Source organism: Epinephelus moara, chromosome 4, assembly GCF_006386435.1.
Source record: "Epinephelus moara isolate mb chromosome 4, YSFRI_EMoa_1.0, whole genome shotgun sequence".
In the NCBI taxonomy this organism is placed as follows: Eukaryota; Metazoa; Chordata; class Actinopteri; order Perciformes; family Serranidae; genus Epinephelus; species Epinephelus moara.
In genome coordinates, this window is record NC_065509.1 from 656,800 (window position 1) to 677,116 (window position 20,317).

Below are 20,317 nucleotides of genomic sequence, written 5' to 3' on the forward strand. Positions count from 1 at the left end.
CTGGCATGCACCAATGATGCAGAAACCTCTGCATCTGGCGAGGCTAACACAGCCCTTGGTAGTGTCTTGCACGAGGGCGTCTTGCATGCTACCGCCAGGAACTCTGAAAACCCGCCTACCCTTCACTCTAACTCTGCCTGAGCGTTCAGGGGGTGCAGTGGCCTGGGCTGGTGACACTGCTGTAGGGCTTGTTGGAGTGGGCTGGGGGCCTGTAACACAGAGGGCAAATCAAAAAGAGCAGGACCATGGTGTACAAACAACTCTTTATAACATGATTTAAGAATGTTCATACCTAGGATACCGGGTGAGGAAGAGGAGTGACCTGGGGGGTCTTTAACAACCAGCACACCACACTTTGTCATTACCTTGTCGCAAAGCTCAACATCAAGCTCAAGATAACCTACATACAGTATCTCTAACCCATTGGCAGCCTTCAGTTGTAGCCAGTGGCATGACTTTAGCTTCTCTTCCCCCCAGGGAGCAAAGTTCTGCACAAAGAAGGACTGTTATGGTGGACACCATGGAAGCTGTGTCAACTAAACATGGCACTGGAATCCCCCCAAGTAAAGCAGTTATGTGAGGACAAGCTGACATTAACTCTGGCATAGCGACTGATTTCTCTGCACCTAGCTCTGAGCCAACAGGGCCCCCACCTGAACTTTGGCTCAGCAGTTCAGGGGGTGCAAGTTTCCCAATTGCTGGTTTTGGTAAGACTGTCTATGGTTAGAAGTAGTAGTAACAGGTGGGGCTGGATTAGCTGGTGGCCTAACTCTTTCCCCATCACACTCCCTCGCAAAGTGACCAGGTTTCTGACACCTGCGGCAAATAACAGACTGTTTACTTTTATTGAAAGTGAGCCTGGGGGCATGCTGAAGTGCATTTAAACAGCTGCTTAGTTGGTTTAGCTGTTCTTGCTGCATTCTTAACATTTGTTTCAATTCTTTTAGTTCAGAACCGGAGTCTGGGTTACCTGACCCTGAATGAAGACCCCCTGTCTGAGAAAACTGGAAACCTGTAGCAGATGGGACAGAGTGGCTCCGGCCTCTGGCACCCCCTGGTGTTCCCTCCCGCTCCCACCTGATGGCCTCACTACGGACATCAAGCAAAGTGGCATTAGGTTGACGCTGGATTAGCTGTTTTAATTCCCTGCAAAGGGTACAATCAAAAACATGCTCAACAAACTGGTCACGCAGTAAAACACTAGAATTTGGAAGGCTATTAGGAGCATTGGTTACAACTTTGTCCATCAAACACATTAAAGCGTGTGAAAAGTGTCTCTCCCTCCTGTTGCTTTTGAGAAAAAGTCTTCTTGCAGAGAAACATAGGATTTAGAACATCCATACAACTCCTGCAAAATATCAAGGACTTTATCTGGATCCTCCCTCTCCTCTCTAGATCGATATTTGATTTCCTCTCGAGCCTCACCGTCCAAATGACCATAAATGAAAAGAGCCTTGTCAGCGCTAGACAAATGATGTACACGCATGCAAGCTTTAACCTCCTCTAACCATTCTGAAATGCTAAGACCAGTTCTACCTCTAAACATGGGACATTTCCTGTCCCTAGGGACATAAACCAGTCGCTCAACTAGTGGGGCATTGGAAGAGGGGGGCTGATCAGAAGAGTCATTGACTGATGCAGCACTAGCACTGGGTGCCGCTTCTCGTTCTCGCAGCAGCCGGTTTTCTGCTTGAAGTTGAGCCACCAATTCCTTTAACTGGTTCAATTCTTCTGCCATGATGGAGGAGGAGACCCAGGACCGGTGAGGCTAACAGGGAGGGGTCGCTTGAAGCTTGGGATGCCTGTGGAATCAGCTGCTGTTTTGTCTGTTTTCTAGAATACTGATCAAACCTAACAATGCTTAATTGTTTTAAAATGAACCAACTGGCATACAAAAGAAAAAAAATGAACACACGTCTCTGCTTTTACAGTAGACCCTGCCGACAATGCCAGAATGTGGCAACGTGGGGTGGTGCTTTTATATTATAAAAGGGGCTGTAACGGAATGACACCAATTGCAAGCCAGACAACGCCACCTAGGGACTTTCACCCAAGGAGTTATACCCAGTTCTAAGCAATAAGGCAAACACAGGTTCAAGCACTACAAGACAGACATGGCTCAAAAGCAAATCAAGATTTATTTATTAAGAACTGTATAAGCAAAAATAATACTATTAAACTGGAAGTGTCTGTAGAGGGAAAAGAAAGAATTAGTAATGGGCAATGAAGGCAAATCAAAGTTACGGAAGGATGTATGAAACTTTATTACAATTTATTCTCTTAACAATAACTCTTTTTTGTTTAATTAATGAAAACACTTCCAGAGTAGATGATTAAAATTATCAAAACGGGGAGGGGGGAGTGAGTGGAAGCTAGCAAGGGGGAGGCAAACTACCAAAGGAAGTGTCCCAGGAGTGCACTTACCCACCACTCACAGCAAACACACGGCAAACAGGTGCAGACTATCGTGTCCCAGTGCCCTTATCACTACAAGAGAAAGGTGCTGGGAGCCACCCAGGGTGCCTAGCCTCCACCGCTAGCCAACAACCACTGCACTGTAAGGAAAAAAAAGAAGAAAATATTACCCAAGAAACGGCTAAAACTGTATTAAACCAGTTGGTTCAGGCTAAAAGGGCAAATTTTAATAACAATTTCAATAGAATGTCATAATTCAAAAGTAATGGCTAACTCAAAGTAAACTAAAGATGAGCAACCTGGAACAAAACAGGACCTAACAAAACCAAAGCTAACAAAACAGACAAAACACTCATCTAAAACAAAACAGCAGCTGATGTGTCTGAGCAGGTACTACAATTACCCTGATGTCCTCCAATCAGTTTGGAACAATTCACCACTACAAAAGAAGCAAATACAATGAACACATTTTGTGGTTTGTGGAAGTTAAACATTGTTTAAAAAGTTAACAAACCTCAAATCAATTTCAATGGACACCAAGACGACCAGGCCATCCGTGCAAAACAGGCAGTAAACTATTTAACACAAACACAATGTAGCTTCTGTTACAATAAAGGTCACTACTCAAAGTAAAACAGGCTAAAACGACCTCCAGGCCACATTACCCACCTCAGAGACATGACCATTTGGCAGCCACCAGGCACAGACAAGGAGAAAGGCAGCCTTCATGCCACAGGTGTCTTAAATAGGCTCTGCCAATTTAGGGGGGTTAGGAAAGGGGAGGAGTTGACCTACTTTTTGGAGAGGCTGCAGTCTGCAGCCTCTGACTCAGATTCTCTCTGCTACATTCACATAGCAATTTTTTAATTCCTTCAATCTAGAAATGATGAATTTCGCTTATTGCTCCTTTAAAGTTTACAATTTACAATTTGTACTATTTGATCTACCTGTCCATGGAGTGATTGGTATTGTTCCTTATGATCTGTGTATTCAGTGGACCCCTGATGTATTTGGTGTGTTGTTCCTCTCCTCTGTGAGTAATGGTGGATATATTGTTAAGTCCTATAGAAGTAGTGGGGACATCCTATTGAATATGGAGGCGCCTCTATTTAGATCTAACCATACAGAAGGTATGAGGGCCTCTGGCCTGATGTTTTTTCTTATGTGCTCCGAGGTCTTTTCTCACTATATAAGAATGTACATGTGCTTTTTTTAAACATACAGCCCGGTCTTTAAAAACTGTTCTCTTTTTACTGTTACATTTCCGATAGATTCCAGATGACATGATTTCTGGGTTTCAAAATAAAGGATTTGAAAGTAAAACTGCAGAAAAAAACACACACACAGATAACAAACTATGCAAAAGCAGCCCCCCAGGACCTTTTTTGGGGGGGCAAGTTAGGAGTGTGGCTTGGAGAAATGGAGACACACACAAAAAAGGGTTAATGCACTGCTTTTTTTCCCCATCCAGACCACATTAGACCAGGTCCAGATCACAAACCACTATACTTAGACTAGTCAAATCTGGACTAGATTAACATGGAGACTCCAGAGACTCATTAAAACACAGTTTCTGATTTGTGAAACCTTTATTCTATTTGTGAAAATGCAAAAAAGGGTGATTGCACTGCTTTTTTCCCATCCAGACCACATTAGACCAAATCCAGACCACATTAGACCAAATCCAGACCACATTAGACCAATACATATGTAAGAAATTGTATTCTGTTTTAAAAATGCATAATGGGTCTGTTGAGATGGGGACAAACCATAGCGTGCAGGTGCAAGGGGCTTTATTGAAATATAAACCAAACAGGATTAATATCCATAATATAACGTCTTTGGGATATTTTCTTCTTTTCTTTATCTAGCTTTTTTAAGTCATGACGTTACACCCTCCGATACAGTAGGGGGCGGCATACAGCGCAAAGGAGAGTAAAACCAAAGAAGAAGAAGAAGAATTACAAGAAGACTGCAACTTTTTGCCACTGCCCCCTGCTGTGCCCTGCTCCCATCGCTTGTTCTCATTCTCTGTGGGGCCGACGCTGTTCACACACAACGAGCCTCGTCCCCTAAAATTTACATGTATAACGGCCATTTCCGGTCATGTGACTTGTTGGATTGTTTGGAACCCCGCGTCTTTCAGTGTTGGCGGGTATCTGTGTGGACTGCGAGCTTGCTGTAGAGCCTCCCGGCTGCCAACAGAAGTACTTTAACTCTCCAGATAGTTAACGTTAGCCTTATTGTTGTCAAGAAAATGTCTGACTGGACCAGAGGCAAGCGACGTGATGTTCACGACAGCGAACACGAAAACAGGTCAGTTTTGAATTTTGTGGTTTCACCTAACTTAACGTTTATAGAAACTGTTATTACGAGCTTCCTTTGTGCCTTTGTCCACTTGATGGAAAGCACTATGCTACGTTAGCTGGAACTGTTGTCTTTGTAGATGTGTTGCTAGCTAACTTACAGAATATATTTGCTGGTAACTTTAATGTGTGAGTGACTAACGATATTTCTATAACTTTAGCAAACACTGGATCTGTTCATGTTCCTGAAAATATTTGCTCTAACGTTACAGCTTCTTCTTTCCTGTGCTAGCTTGTTTGACTAGCTTTACCTTCTTATGTCTAGTAGCCTTGTGGTCGCAACTTTATCCTTATTGGACTGTATTCATAACTTTGGTGTCGTTATTCATCACGTTAACACGGTGGCGTCCTCTGTTTAGTAGTTATTGTGGTGGTAAGAGAGGATCAGAAAGGCTGTAAAAGAACAGTCCAGTTGTGTGCCGGGTTGGATTATAATGTGTCCGTGTCTGTACAGATAACTTTAGCTGAACGATTTCTTTAACCACGTTTACAGGAGGACCCGTGTGTAACACCAACAGTAAGGTCATTAGGCAATGAAGGGGGTTTTGCTGACTGTAGTTATTCGGGATACAAATGAATAGATATATGGCGGTGATGATCAGTCCAGTGTGTATTGAGACATGCTGGGCCGTAATGGATGAATGAATAATCGGAAGTAGGTGGCGAGAGAAACTTTTTGACAAAAAAATCAGTTTAAGTAACGTTATGTGCAGCTAACGTTAGCCCAAGTTTGTGCTAATCGTGTATCAGCATACAACACGGAGGTAACGTTAACCATCAGTTCTAAAAGACTATTGGGCGGCGATGTTGAGCTACATTGCTGTTGCTTGTTAACATAAGGGACTGTTCTTTACTCATCAGAGAAGGAGGGTGGCTGGGGTGTGACACCCCCCCCCCTTTTTTTTTTTTTTTAAATCTACGGATATTCTTCCATGTGCCTCCCTGAGTGACTGGTGGAAACGGCATGATCCTCCCTCCAACATAGTTTGTTATTAGATTTTTTTAAATGTACTCTTAAATGTTTGAAAGTTTAAAGTTAAAGGCGGTCCTGGAGTTGTAAAAAGTCTCAAGTTTCCACCCTTGTACATGCTGGTTAACAAGTGCAAACTGGCATTTCTGTCAAAATTAAATGAGACATGGAACAAAGCGATTTTGATGAGCTCAGATTTGGTGTTTTGTTTTTTTCTGAAGGAAGCCTTACTCGCACATGACGCGGTGGAACTTTGAAAATCCAATGATAATTTTGGGTTTTACAGTTTCTGGCTATACTGAATGGTGTAATTTTGCAGATTAATAAAAATTGTGGTATATAATCAGTGGTAAAATAAATATAGAATACAACCATTTAAATGTGCATGCCCCTCCCCTAAGCCAAAATAAAAAACATGGGTCCCTCCTCAGTGCTTAAAAAATAATCAATATGCATCCTACTTTTTGAACAGTGTACTGTTAGAGTGTGTATGGCTTTTTTGGTGCTTTATTGATTTGCTCAACAGACAGAAACATTTACTTTAGATATGCTTATATGTTTAAATCAAATTCTTTGTGTCTTCCCTGTGCAGGAGCTATGGCCCGTCTCGGTGGTCCAACTGCAGAAAACGAGGGATCGACGGAAGTCTGCGGGCAAACAGAGAGGCAGAAGGTGGTGTTAAGGAAAAAGGCAGGCACACTGACTGCAGCGATGGTAGAGACTCTGACAAGAGACATGCTAGGTAAGGTAGTATACACCTACAATAGAAGTATCTTTTTGTATGTTAGATTCATCTTTATTGCCAGAGTACAGCTAATCTCTCAAGACAGATTCTGCAATTTACATTGTAGAATCTGTCGGCAGCCCTGTGTGAAAGACGACTAGAGGGGGGGAGGGCGGGGCCTTGAGTCTGAACGATGCTGCGCTTTAGCCAATCACAATGGAGGGGGCGTGGCCGAGACATGCAGGTGTCCCCAGGAAATGTGTACCTACAGAAACAGCAAGCTCCGCGTCCATAGCGACCGCTAACGTTAACAGCTAACGGTTAGCCCAGCTAATCTACGATAACCATGTTAACGTGCACACGGAAATAGTAACGTTTGTTCAATCATTGTGTTTATAGACTTAACAAACTAACGTTTGTTCAATCATTGTGTTTATAGACTTAACAAACATCAGATTAGTCTACGCGGTGATATATAGCTCAACTCTGCTGGTTTTCTACCCTTAGTATTTGTAAACAACACGGCGATTCCCTGGGGGCACCGCCGGAAGTGAAGGGCGTGAGGCCCCTGCACTTCCGTTAGTCGAAAAACTCTGGGCTGTGCCTCCAGGGCTGTGCCTCCAGAGGTAACCGATGGATTTCCAGATTGGAGTACAGCTAACTGAGACAAAAAAGTCAAGCATCTCAACATGTACAAATGTATAGATAAGTTATCTACAGTATGACCAATGTGACAGAGTTGGTGCAGAGTTAGGCAGGGTGGCAACTGGAAAGAAGCTGTTCCTGAGCCTGCGGGTCCTGAAACAGACAATCCTGTAGTGCCACCCAGTGGAGAGGAGGGCAAACAGTCTGTGCTTGGCGTGAGAGACTCCCTGACAATACTGTGCAACCCCTGCAGACACTGCTTGTGTTGAACATGCTGAGGTCACATCCACACTAAAAGGTTTTCATTTTAAAACAAAAACAATTTCCGTACACACAAGCATTTGAGCATTATTTCAGAATTAATCTTCATCCGTACTAACACATCTGACAACGCATATCACATAACTGTTTATGCACATTGGACATGCGGGAAAAACACAGGAAGTTGATCATCTACTTTGCGGTTGGTTGGTTGGTTGGTTGCTTAGTTACATAAAAAATACTACGCAGATGGCAAAATGTAAGACCAGAGATTCCTTTGCAGGGACCAACAACAAGCTCTCGCACAATGTATTGAAACAGTACTCTTGACAGGAGTGGTGCAGGTTTGGCAATGTGTGCCCACAACTCCATCTGCTGTCACTGTGGCAGCAAGAACTTCTATTCCCCTCAGTGTGTTCATGCTGTTATGTGCCCCCTGTCCTTCCTCCCCAGTTTCACCACTCCAGAGAGCACAGGCCCAACATCTCGCTGCAATAGACAGTCTGACTGGGGCAGCCAGGTGGAAGATGATGAGATGAGGAGGGGTGTACACAGAGACATGCAGCGGTAACCAAACTGCTTCTGTTCTAATGGTTTTTATCTCTGATTCATTAAAAGCACACTCTATATTGAATGCCAGTCTTCACTGAGTGTTTGTGTGTGTGTGCACTCTATTCAGTTACAGGAGGAGGATACTGGGTGCTGAGGTCACCCAGAGAGAGAGAAAGACCTCCTCTGGTTCTTCTGGGAGGTTTGTTACCTTTTCTTGTATTATCTCTTTTTCCGACAGTAAACTCAGAAGATTCATTTAAATTAAAGGCCAACATTCTGCATATTACATTTATCAGTGTGCCTATACATAAGTTATTCTTACTGTAAACTGTTTACTCATTTTAGAGTTAAGTTTACAGCTTTTGGGGGGGCAGACAGACACTGACACAAACACTCAAAGGAATTATGGTGTTCATGTGTTTCTTTTAGTAGGGGTAACACTGCATCCAAAGCAGCTGGCTCTTTTTTAAGTTTGCTCTTTAAGTTTGAAGCTTGTTGTGTTTACTTGAGCACATATTTTTAATTGTTATGTTTTCTCTGTTTTTTAATCTTAAACCTAATCCAGTTAAATTAAATCATGTTTCAGAAACTGGAATTAAAGTGACAGGTTGTATGAAATTCAGACTTTTTCCCCCTACAATCACAAATAATTTCTACACACTCACAAACTGTCTTTTCTCCAGCAGTGTTTGACAGGTTTAAGGGGTGATTTATGAGCACAAACTTACTGATCATCATTTGGAAAGGTCAACATCTCTCTATTTATGCTCTCGAAAACCGTAACACCACAAATAACTAATCTGAGACAACCAGGATTTGTACCCAGGTTCATTGTAAACTCTGATTTATCCATCTCACTATTATGACGCAGAGAAATAACTTAATTAAAGCCTGAATTCTTCCTTAATCCGCAACATGCTAGTCTGGAGGTTTAAACTTGTGTCCTCTCACAGAGCTGGTGATTAAAACGCCTGTTCTCAACTTTCAGTGTCCGATAGTCCATCACTAACATTTTCGTCTCGTCAGTGAAAATTAAACATAGATTTCATCTTAATTTTTAATGTAGCTCGTCATCGTCTCATTTTTGTCATGGAAAAGAAGTTGTTGATGAAAAGTTTTCATCATAGTTTTTGTCACCGAAGTTAACACTGAATTATATACACATCAAGTAGGTGCAAGGCTATCAGAAAAACAGCATATGTGAGGAACAAAGTAACACCTGCACACTTACTCCATGTCCCAAAAGTTTAATCAAGACAGCATTTCGACACTACTTGGATCTTCGTCAGGTCAAGATGTTTAAAAAGCTGCAGCCACACCTATTTAATCCATAATGCACACAAATAGGCCGACAAGCTCTGTGATGGAACACGTGATTAACCTTCTAGAGGGTGTGGTGCAATGGGTCATCCAACAGGTATATTCCAACAGATGTTGTTGTGTCCTGAGCAATCTGTTTGCATTCAATGTATTCCCAGTACCTTTCTTAAATGGGAAAGACCCGCTTTGCAATGATTGGCTTTTCCTATGTGTGTTTAAAGTGCTTTTACAGAGTTGAGTTGGAGTTATCAGATAAGCTGTTAACAGCAGTGGTTCAGTTTCCACTGAAATCATATCATGTCGTCTCCGAGTTAACGCCTTCTTCAACTACTCCAGGTTGTGACATAGAGACTTGAGCCTTGAATAGTTATAGCAAGCCCAGATGCTATTTGGAGGTTCCATTCACAATGAAAAGCAGCCTGTCACGCCTCTATTGTTTGAGTCTGTATGTGTAAATACATCTGTCTGTCTGTCTGCTGCAGCTGTGACTCAAAAGAGGGAGAAAACATGGAGACTGATGAGGCTGTGTTGCTACGGCGACAGAAACAGATAAACTACGGCAAGAACACATTGGCCTATGACCGATACATCAAAGAAGTTCCGAAGTAGGTCTAAACAAACATAACACACACACACACACACACACACACACACACACCATCAATCAATACAGCACTGCAACTTTTATGTGCACGTGACTGTTGTGTGTTGTTTTTTGCACTGTATTTATGCACCCAATCACCAAGACAACTTCCTTGTATGTGCAAACCTACTTGGCCATAAAATGATTTCTGATGTCAGTCTGATGGTTTATTTCTTAACTTTTACATTCCTATTGTTTTTTCTGTCCCTTTGTGTTTGCAGACACATGCGTCAGCCAGGTGTTCACCCAAAAACTCCCAATAAGTTTAGGAAGTACAGTCGTCGCTCTTGGGACCAACAGATCAAGCTGTGGAAGGTCAAACTCCACGCCTGGGACCCCCCAACAGAGGATGGCCAAGACACAGTCCATGATAACATGTAAGAAGTAGGGGTGTGCTGTATCATCTTATTCACGAGAATACTGATAAAATAAGTATGATATGAAAAAGTCACATCGTGATACTCGCGGTATTTCGACGTGTTGACTTATTCTATTGCTTGCGGCAACAACAAACATGGCTGAAAGTGAAATGACAAGGAGCAGTTTCAGTAGTATGGAAAAACTGTGGCTTCCTGAATGTTTTATGAACAGCCCCAGACTTCTCAGACTCTTAGAGACTTACCACTCAGAGAGAACTCATTCAGCGGCCCCTCTGGCAGCAGCACAGTGTCTCTTCCTCTCCTGCACACATGGGAATCAGTGTCGTCAAGTGATTTTGTCATAAACCTTTGGTAATGTAAACCCAACCTCGCGGCTTGACAAAAACTACATATATATTAATGTGCAATATTTATCCCAGCATAACAGCCTGTCACAGGCTACAGCGTGATGAGAGGCCAAATGGCAGAGCATAAAGGTCCAGGTGGGGGGAAAAAACAACTCAAAACATTTAGGATTTTGCTAAGAGAGGGAAATTACCTGTTGATTTATGTACACTGCTCAAAAAAAATTAAAGGAACACTTCAGTCACACATCAGATCTTGATGAACAAATTATTCAAGTTGAAAATCTTTACTGATGCACATTGTATAATTTGTTGAGAACAAAAGGATGTAACAACAGTCAGTGGAAACCAAAATCATCAACCCACTGAGGGCTGGATTCAAAATCACACTGAAAATCAAAGTAAATAATTGAAATCACAGCCTGATCCAACTTGTGTGAATGAATTTTAGTGTGTACAGCCCCCGCTTGCCTGTATGCACTCCTGGCAGCATCGGGCATGCTCCTGATGAGTCGACGAATGGTGTCCTGGGGGATCTCCTACCAGACATGGATCAGGCCATCAGTGACCTCCTGAACAGTCTGTGGCGGTGTGAGCACAGGTCCCACTAGAGGATGTTGGGCCCTCATGCCACCCTCATGGAGTCTGTTTCTGATAGATCAGAAACATGCACACCAGTAGCCTGCTGCAGGTCATTTTGTAGGGCTCTGACAGTGCTCCTCCTGTTGCTCCTTGCACAAAGGAGCAGATACTGGTCCTGCTGCTGGGTTGATGCCCTTCTACGGCCCTGTCCAGCACTCCTCTTGTAATGGCCTGTCTCCTGGTATCTCCTCCATGCTCTTGAGACTGTGCTGGAAGACACAACAAATGTTCTTGTGATCGCACATATGGATGTGCCATCCTGGAGGAGCTGGACTACCTGTGCAAACTGATTGAGCTGCAGGTACCACCTCATGCTACCAGTAGTGACAGGGACACTAGCAGAACACAAAACTAGAGAAGAATCAGACAGGAAGGATTAAGAGAGAGCAACTGTCTGTGGCCACCAAATGTAGAACCATTCCCTTTTTGGAGGCTGTCTTGCTTTTGTCTCTCCATTGCACCTGTTGTCACTTTGATTTGCTCCAAAGGAGGTGAAACTGATTCACAATCAGTTGTGCTTCCTAAATGGACAGAATGATATCCCTGTAGTTTAACTGACTTGGTGTTAGACTGTGACCATTAAGTGTTTCCTTCATTTTTTTTGAGCAGTGTATTTAGATCCCAGGGTACAACCTTTGTATTTGCAAACTGTTAAAATGTGTAATATGAGGTCGATTTTATTTTGTTGTACTATTAATATTGTATACAGGATCTGAGTCTCACTCTGAGTGACTGTCGTTTACAAACTAAAGAAATGAGAGATCATTTTTGTTTAGTTTTTACTGAGTATTTGAAGGCAAACTGTTGGTTTAACATGTAAAACTATATCACTTATTTTGTTGCAATTCTATTTTCTTCAATTAATTATAAAATCTTTTTTTTAAACTAATTTGCTAAAATATCCTGAAATCCCGTGATGTATTTTTAGAGCCATATTGCCCACCCCTAGTAAGAAGACGTTTGGTCCTCAACAGAGATACAAGAATAGATCCTGTATACATTCTGTCCAGGCCCAGTCAGCTGTTGGTCATGTTCATCTGTTGTTTATCCTCTGTTTCTCAAGTGATGAGCTGGGTCTCAACGTAATGGACATTGAACTGGACTTCCCAACCTTGCCAGACTCCCAGAATGCCCCAGCCTCTGTCACCACACACAGCCTTTCACTGGAGGTAAGTTATATTAAGTCACTTTTGTTTAGTAGAATTCAGGCAAATTTCCATATTAGATCCAAACAAAGTACAAACAAATGTATTCAAGTCAAGTCTTCCACATTTTCAAGTAGCAGAAATTATAAGCAACTGAATATTCATGGGGGAAAAAAGTAATTTCCCTGGAAGTCTCCTGGGAAGAACTGTTTAATTAGTTACAGTGTTGTTGATACACTTTCAATTAGTTAATTTAAAGAGAGAGAGGGAGTCTTTTGTCAGCACAGCAGCTTACCTGAATATGCAAAAGGTTAGATTTGCCTACAGGCAAAGATGCACAATTTAACATATGGACATTAATGTTTGCAGTGAAGAATGAATGATTTCCTCTGGAAATCAACAACCACTTTTAAACAAAGTGCATTTACATGCAGGGATTTATACTCACGGATTTATCCCGGCTTCATATGAGCAGAGGAAATCTTCGCTCGTCGCTAGGCTAATGTATACCATGTAAAATGCCATAGGCTGGCGCTAATAACGTTAGCATGTTGTATTTGCTTGGAAAACGTGTTCAGTATAAGAGTTGGTTTGTCAGTGAACCTTGTGAGTTGTAATGGAGCCAAATTGTGTGCTGTTACCTTTGTTAGATGCTGCTGTTGTCCCTGGTTTTATATGAGAAGAGGAAAAGATCGCTAGACGCTAGGCTAATTTATACAATGTAAAATGCCATAGACTTGTGCTAATAACGTTAGCATGTTGTATTAGTGGGGGAAATGTGTTCAGATAAAGACAAGTGTTTGTCTGTCAGTTCTGCGATTTATAGTAAAGCCAATTTGCGTGTTTTGGAGGTGTAACTGCAGAGTGACAGACACACCACCGTAGAAGTAAAAATAACCTGCAGATATCATTAAATGAATACATAAATAATCACATACAAATGAGACAAACACAACTGTTTTATCTTTCACTGCAAAAGTATCTGCTACCTATTGGGTGATGGTCGGTTTGCTTGTGTACACATTTGTACGGCCTGCGTAGTTCCAACTTGGTTCATATCTACAAACTGTTTGAAGGTCCTGCCATTGTGAGGTGAACAGAACAAATGCGAAATAATCTTGTTTGATTAATCAGGTGGGCCACATATAGCAGTAGTGTAGAAGTGGTTTACAATCGGTTGTTGGGCCACAATTGTCCCCCAGGCTGGACTTATGACATGCTTGGGGTAAGCAAAATGATCCTATAGACTAACGTGCCTAACCTGTCAAAAATATTGCTGGTGGTTAAATGATTCACAATGAACCAACTAACTAACTAACCCTAACCCTTAACTACCTGGGCATAAATGTGGGTATTTCCTCTCGCGGTAACACTGGCATACAGTCTTACTCAGGTTTCTAAAATCAGGATATAATTATGACATGCACAATACATAACCAGGATATGACAGGCATGCATTGTGGAGTCTTTTCATCCGTTGTATCTTTATATGTTGTTGTAAATCTGTGCTGTGGAACATTAAATACAGTACTTGGAAACACAAACGCTCAGGTAGATATCCTCATTGAAAGCTGAGGAAAAAACAAACCCTTTTATGAAGTAGTTTTTACTGACTTTGTTTGCTTGTTGTCTCTTGTTCAGGGTGAAGACTATTCAGGCACTCCAGTTAAAGTACAGAGGACCGAAACCACAGTGGAGCCTGACATGGCATAGTTCTTATGGAAAAGAAAATCCGCGTTGACACACTTGACAACTGATACAGTCATTTCCCCCCTGACACTTAGACTCTTCACAGCCCACCACGTTACCCAGAATGACTCTGTTCCTGGTACCAGTTACTTGATCTGCTTGAAGCAGTGATGCGTTGGCACAGCTTCACAGTGCTGTGTCTGTGTCTCAGCTGGAAATTATCTGTTCAACACTGTAACATATTTTGTATTCTTCCTTCATTTATACTAGTGCTTCTTAATCCATAGGTCGGGGCCTTTTACAGATCACGAACCTGCTCAGGGAATCTTCTTTTATGGCAAGATTTGACAGTTGCATGTTTAATATTGGTGTTTGCAAACACTTGTAGCACTGATCTGTGGCCTGATAGAGCAGACATCCAGGTTTGTTGATGTCCATTATGTGCAAATCACATCCTGCTTATGCTTGCTAAATAGAATACAAGAATACATAGAAACTAACCAAACTCAAAGGGTTCGTTAAATTGTTTAATGGAGATAAGCAAACCAAAGGCAAAGCATTTTCCTCTTTAATGATTCATGTTAAGATTTTTTTTCCTTTGGAATGTTCAATTTTAAATACTGAAGAGCATCACTTCAGTGGGCTGTGGTTTGTTTTTATTTTGGTTGTTTTTTTAATGCAATTGTTGCTGTGTTTATTGCTGTTTCCTTCATGGTGACAACTTTCAAATAAAAAAAGAAATTGAATGTCTCATTGTCTTTTATGTCCAGAAATTTGAATAGTTGTTACTCATCCTGTTTTCCTGGTATAATAGTTGAGTTAAAACCTAGTTTGGTTTGGTAACCAGAGCAGCTGCGAAGGTGAATCAGCGTGTCAGCTTTGTTTGGTTGTTAAGAACCATGACTTTAGCATGGAAAAAAACCAACCTGTCATTGTTCTATGTGTACTATGAAATTTTTGATAAGTAGCCTTGCAAATTTTGCTGCAAGAGTACCAGAACTGCAATTATTCCTCTACTGCTGTTAGATTAAGTGAGGTAATGTAAAATGTCACAGTAGGATGCTCTAAATGACTATAATTGCTCTGGATGCCTCCAGCCACAAATTAACTGACATAAGTAAGATAAGGTGGGGGCTTTTCCAGGATGTTAGTAGAGTTGGGGCTTAGCCCGGACCCCCCCCATAGGTCTGGGGGTATCCTACCCCAGGACATTTTGTTCGGAAGCCCAATTTTGATGCTTTTCTTATGCGCTCTGGTATCTTACAAACCCATAAAAGCTTGTTTTACTTTACTTTCCAGATTATGAATTGTGTTAAAAATATTAGTAGTTATTAGTATTGAGTACAAACACAATTCTTCAAAACTGCTATCATTAAAATTTAGAGAAATTTCCATTTGATTCTTCTCTATACTCTTGGCTGCTTTAGTTAATTTGACTCAGATTGATAAAATGAAATACAATCAACTGATAAATGATGTATAATTAAAGATTAAACTACCCAGCAGTAAATAAAGCATTTAAAATGAGTTCCACCTTTAGAGGCTGCAACATTAAAACAATTATCGGTGCACTCTGTCTTGCACATGATCACACAAAATGCGCTCCTTGAATGATGAGGACCCAAAACTTAAATTTTTGTTCCAAAATATATTGTTTTTGAGGGCTTTGATGCATAAACAAAATGACACTTTATTAGATCTGGGGCTTATTTAATGTCTGTTCTTATTTTGAAATAGCCTATATATTTAGATCCGGGGCTATTCATTAATCATTCAGGGCTGAAGCCTTGGATGCCCAGGCCTAGCAACACCACTGATATGAGATAGTTTATGTATAATTCTGGTTTGTTTGCTGTTTTGACTAAATTAATCTCTACAATCTCTTGTTTTCCATTAGTTAAATATTTGCTGTAACGGGGAAGGTAGCTTTGTTTGGTAATGTGTGGAGGCTATCATAGTTAACCTTTTGATCCGCTCAAAAGCTGATCATATTCAGAGTCAACCCTGAGTTGAGTGGTGCAGAGGAAAATAAACCTGAATATCAGATAAAAATATGTCAATAGATACCCCACTTGTAAATTTGGAAGCTTTTACGTGTGTTAGAAAAGGCGGTTGCTAACAAAGTGGCTAAAAGAGACTTCAGAATGTCATCAGGCACATTATGAGAAAATGATACTGAAACAACACACCATATATTTTTTTTGTAGTGTAATACATACATTTTGGCTTGACATTCACAAAAAGTAAAAAAACAAACAAAAATCTAATAATTTCCTACTTCTTTTTCCAGTCCAGAGACATTATTACTTACAGTCAGGACCACTTAAATCAAGGAAAACTATTTCCATTTGCAGTATTATATTTGGCGGTATGACTCTTTTCTGGAGCATCTCTGCCTTTCCCCATGCCTACGCAGAAAGCCTCTTCCACTTGTCTACGTGGAAAGCCTAAGGCGGAGGAAGCACACCTCTCTGTCCTTCCATGTGCCTACGTGGAAAGCCTTAAGGCAGGAAGAGCACACCTCTCTGCCCTTCCATGCGCAAACCAGGAAAGCCAGAGGCAGAGAGAGCAAACCTCCCTGCCCTTCCATGTACCCACATTTCTAACTTCTGTTTGGGTTTTCTCCTGGTGCTCAGGTTTGCTCAGTCAGAATTTAATGGATTTACTGTTTATCAAACCACAAATGAGACAAGAATTAGCTAGCTAGCACAGCCCAAAGATGCTCCGCCTCACTCCCCGCTGCTAGGACAGTACTTCTCTGAGAGGAGAGCGGATGGCAGCTTGGACATTAACTGCTGTAGCAACTCAAATTTAGCCAGCAGAAAGCCAAGCTCCAAGGTTCACAGCGGGGTCTAATCCATGTAACTGCAGCAACAAAAGTTTGCTGATCCTGCAGGGACTCAGGACAATCGAGACTGCAGCCTAGGATCAGACAGATGGCGCTCCCATGCTGGGTCTTGCTCTGGCTGAATTTAAGTTGCTATAGGGCTTTAAATCAACATCTTTTTTGACAGCAGATAGGCTAATAAATACTTATTAAGTATTACTTGACGACATTACCATTGAAGTCTAATATAGAAATCATGTAAATGTCTGACTTGTGAGTTGAAGGTTCTGTATGTAACTTGCAGAAAATCCTCGCACTCCATAGCTGTGAGCAAGCAGCTGGGCATCGGCTAAAGCCCTATTCGGACGGGTTTAGTTTTACATAGGTACGTGGGGTAAAGTAATAATTACCAGAGATTTTAGTCCCGTCCGAATGTGCCATGTCAGTAATCATTACCGCACGATGTCAGTAAAGATTACCGCGACTTTTACCTTCTGTAAAAGGGTCCCCGAAAATTACCTCAGGTAATACTAATCCCGTGCGAATAGACCAGCAGTAAATATGTGTGTAGATATTTCGTCATATCCTGTTTACAAGTGGTTTTTCGTGGATTTTCAAGCATCGAGGCTCTTGAAGAAGCACTCAGTTTTGCACTTCACAGTCGGACAAGTCCGTGTGAAACCTCAGGTACTGTGGGCCTACGACGAACACATTCAAGTGTGTTTGAGTGTGGTACGCACAGGAAGCAACGTCATACGCACATGACGACAGGAGGGGACGGCGGTGCGTGAATGGATTTACCCCTCCCACTTGTGGTAGTTTTACTGATATTTCTTATCCCATGCGAATTGGCCATTAATATTACCGACGTCCTGTGGTAGTGACATTACCCCATGTGCCCATGTAAAACTAATCCCGTCCGGAAAGTGCTTAAGTGATAATCAAGAGACCGTGACTGACCAGCACGATGATGATAGAATGCTGGAAAACAAATTACAGTCACTAAGATTCTGCAGTGTCCCTACATTTCATTTGGACAGTTGGGTCATTGATACTAAGAAGCGTACCGTTAGCTAATTACTTTATCAGCTAACATTATGAAATAACCAACAGCAGATCCATGTAGAATAACTAAGTCAAAGTTGGCTGGCTAACATTAGCTGCAGGTTACCATTTAGCTCATAGGCTGACCCTGCATCGTTCTTGGTTAAAAGCGCATTGAACAGTTCCATCAGTTATTGTTGCCTAAATTGGCACAGATTGCCATTATATATAAGTTAGTGTCATGGATCATGTTTGCTGGGGACGTAATTTGGCGAGCTAGCCAACTAACATATCCATTCAGATGGTAAAAAGGGGCTCCAGGGATGATGTTTTTCCTGTAGGCCAACGTGGAAGTTCATATCGTATTGGTTCCCTTGTCAAGAAGCCTATGGGCTTCTTCCATTGGATTTTGGATTATTGTAGAAAATCAGATCAATGGCAAACAAACGTTTATGATACTTACAGGTTTAGCTCGGCAAGATAATCTTCACAAATGAACACCATTTTTATGACTTTTGAAGCCTAAATGTAATAACCAGACATAAAAAGCTAACGTTAAGCTGTAAACAAACTACACTATGGTCACAGGACTCAACATCCCCACCACAGCGCTGCTGTAAAGCCGTGCTCTGCCTGATGATATTCTGTAGTCTTATTTAGCCACTTGTTAGCAAATGTTGCTAAATGTTGCTTTGTTCTTAAGACACACAAAGCTTCAAAATTCATGAATGGGGCCCCTTAGGCTTGTGCTAACCACAGATATTATTTCAGGCATCTAACCAAAAACCCATTCAAAAAAGCATAGAGGAGGGAACTGGGAGTGCAAAAATGCTAACTCATTTCCAGGGTTATGCATCATCAACTGCCATTACTGTTCTCTGCCCGACCCGCAAACATATGCATTAATCAATGACCCAACCCAACCCGTAAACCTGCAAACTGGAGCCGAAATTTTCCTGTGATGACTGTCACTGATAACCTACTTGTTGTTGGTTATACTAAATGTAAATATCACAATATAAAATGTGGGTTTTCTGTTTAAAAAGTACAAATATGGAAAGAAAGCAAGCACTAAGTCATCTTTTAAGTGGTAACGTATTAAGTATGATCTCGAGTACACAGCTGATATACTGCGTGGTCTGGTTATATGAGTGCACAGCTGGCAGCAGAAAATTTACATGACGTTACAGAAGTGCAATGGAATCACTGTGGACAGAGAGGCATTTGCCTGCTGTAAGGACATGGTGTTAGGCCTAGACTACATACAGAGGGAAATTTTTATACTGGACATTATGACAGAGAGATTTACATATGTTGGACTTTTTATGTTGGACAGGAATTTTCCTGTTCAAAAGTCGAATGTTGGAAAGCCTGAGCGCAGCAGCACTGATGATAAAGCTGTGTGCTGTCTGAGATACAGAGACAGAGAGACAGAGATGAAGAGAGATGAAGAGAGGGCAGGAGAAGGTCAACGCTGGATTACTGCTTGTCTCTGAAAGTTATATTTACTTATCCAGAACACTGCTTTTTCACATTATAGCCCACCCGCCTGAAACCTGTGATATTCTCTAACAAGCTTCACACCCGACCACATCACCAGTTTGTACAGATCAGGGCAGTTTATTTTCTTTAATTTTGCTAAATAGTGCTACTTTGCTTCCTCGTTCAGCTTCTCTCTTAGTGAATGTTGCACTTGCTCCTTGACTGGTCTGTTCTTGTTTATTGTCTCCATTAAAGAAGCATGTCCTTAAGTATGGATGCTAATCCCCAGAATGCAATGCACCATGACATTGTTGCGTATTTACTATAGTACTTGGTCCCAGCTGCTGTATCCTAAAGTCCCACAATGCTTTGCACTGCTCAGTACCATTCACAGCACGATCCTACTCTCTATTCATTAAGCCCACTTAATCCCATCCTGTTACTGTGCAAAACATTAGCTGGGGGACATATCATGCTAAAGTTAGCCATTACTACTCATATGATAAAAAAGAAGCGAGCACGTGGTGACAACTGAGGAGGATTTTTAACATATTTAATAACCATATTTTCAAAATTACCAAAACTTATCGGTTTCCACTGTGAATAAGCAGAACAGGGCAGACATGGTATGTTTTACCACATCAGACAAACATTCTAAAACATTAGAAAAAAGGTTGATGAGATACTTACTTTGCTTCTTGTAGAGTATTTTCCTGCCAAAAATGTATGCTACACCCTGAGTCATGTGACGGATGAGGAAAAGTCAGGAGGCCTGCTCCGGGGGACTTGCGTCAGAGTAACAGGGGGGACAGTCAACTCAGGGACACAACACATTAAAAAAATTAAGCATTAAAAAATTTTAAATAAG

General features: G+C 41.5%; 1 protein-coding gene across 2 annotated transcripts; it reads left to right on the top strand.

Annotated features, from left to right (window-relative positions):
- The first annotated feature begins 4,467 nt into the window (after window positions 1-4,467).
- On the top strand, window positions 4,468-14,846 carry slbp (stem-loop binding protein). 2 transcript variants are annotated; one of them, XM_050042871.1, is made up of 8 exons: window positions 4,468-4,731; window positions 6,344-6,493; window positions 7,835-7,948; window positions 8,067-8,132; window positions 9,736-9,858; window positions 10,118-10,273; window positions 12,326-12,431; window positions 14,049-14,846. In XM_050042871.1, exons 1-8 carry the CDS (start codon window positions 4,673-4,675, stop codon window positions 14,118-14,120), a joined length of 846 nt encoding a protein of 281 aa, XP_049898828.1. In that variant the 5' UTR covers window positions 4,468-4,672; the 3' UTR covers window positions 14,121-14,846. The 2 variants fall into 2 exon arrangements, with proteins under 2 accessions (XP_049898828.1, XP_049898827.1); XM_050042870.1 differs by having other exon boundaries at window positions 4,475-4,731; window positions 8,061-8,132.
- Window positions 14,847-20,317: the final 5,471 nt, after the last annotated feature.

Bases quoted from the DNA above. Each gene is read 5' to 3' on its own strand.
- slbp (XM_050042870.1), top strand. From the start codon at position 4,673: ATGTCTGACTGGACCAGAGGCAAGCGACGTGATGTTCACGACAGCGAA. The intron at 7,949-8,060 runs GTAACCAAACTG...CACTCTATTCAG, and splicing joins GTACACAGAGACATGCAGCG to TTACAGGAGGAGGATACTGG. The intron at 10,274-12,325 runs GTAAGAAGTAGG...CTGTTTCTCAAG, and splicing joins GACACAGTCCATGATAACAT to TGATGAGCTGGGTCTCAACG.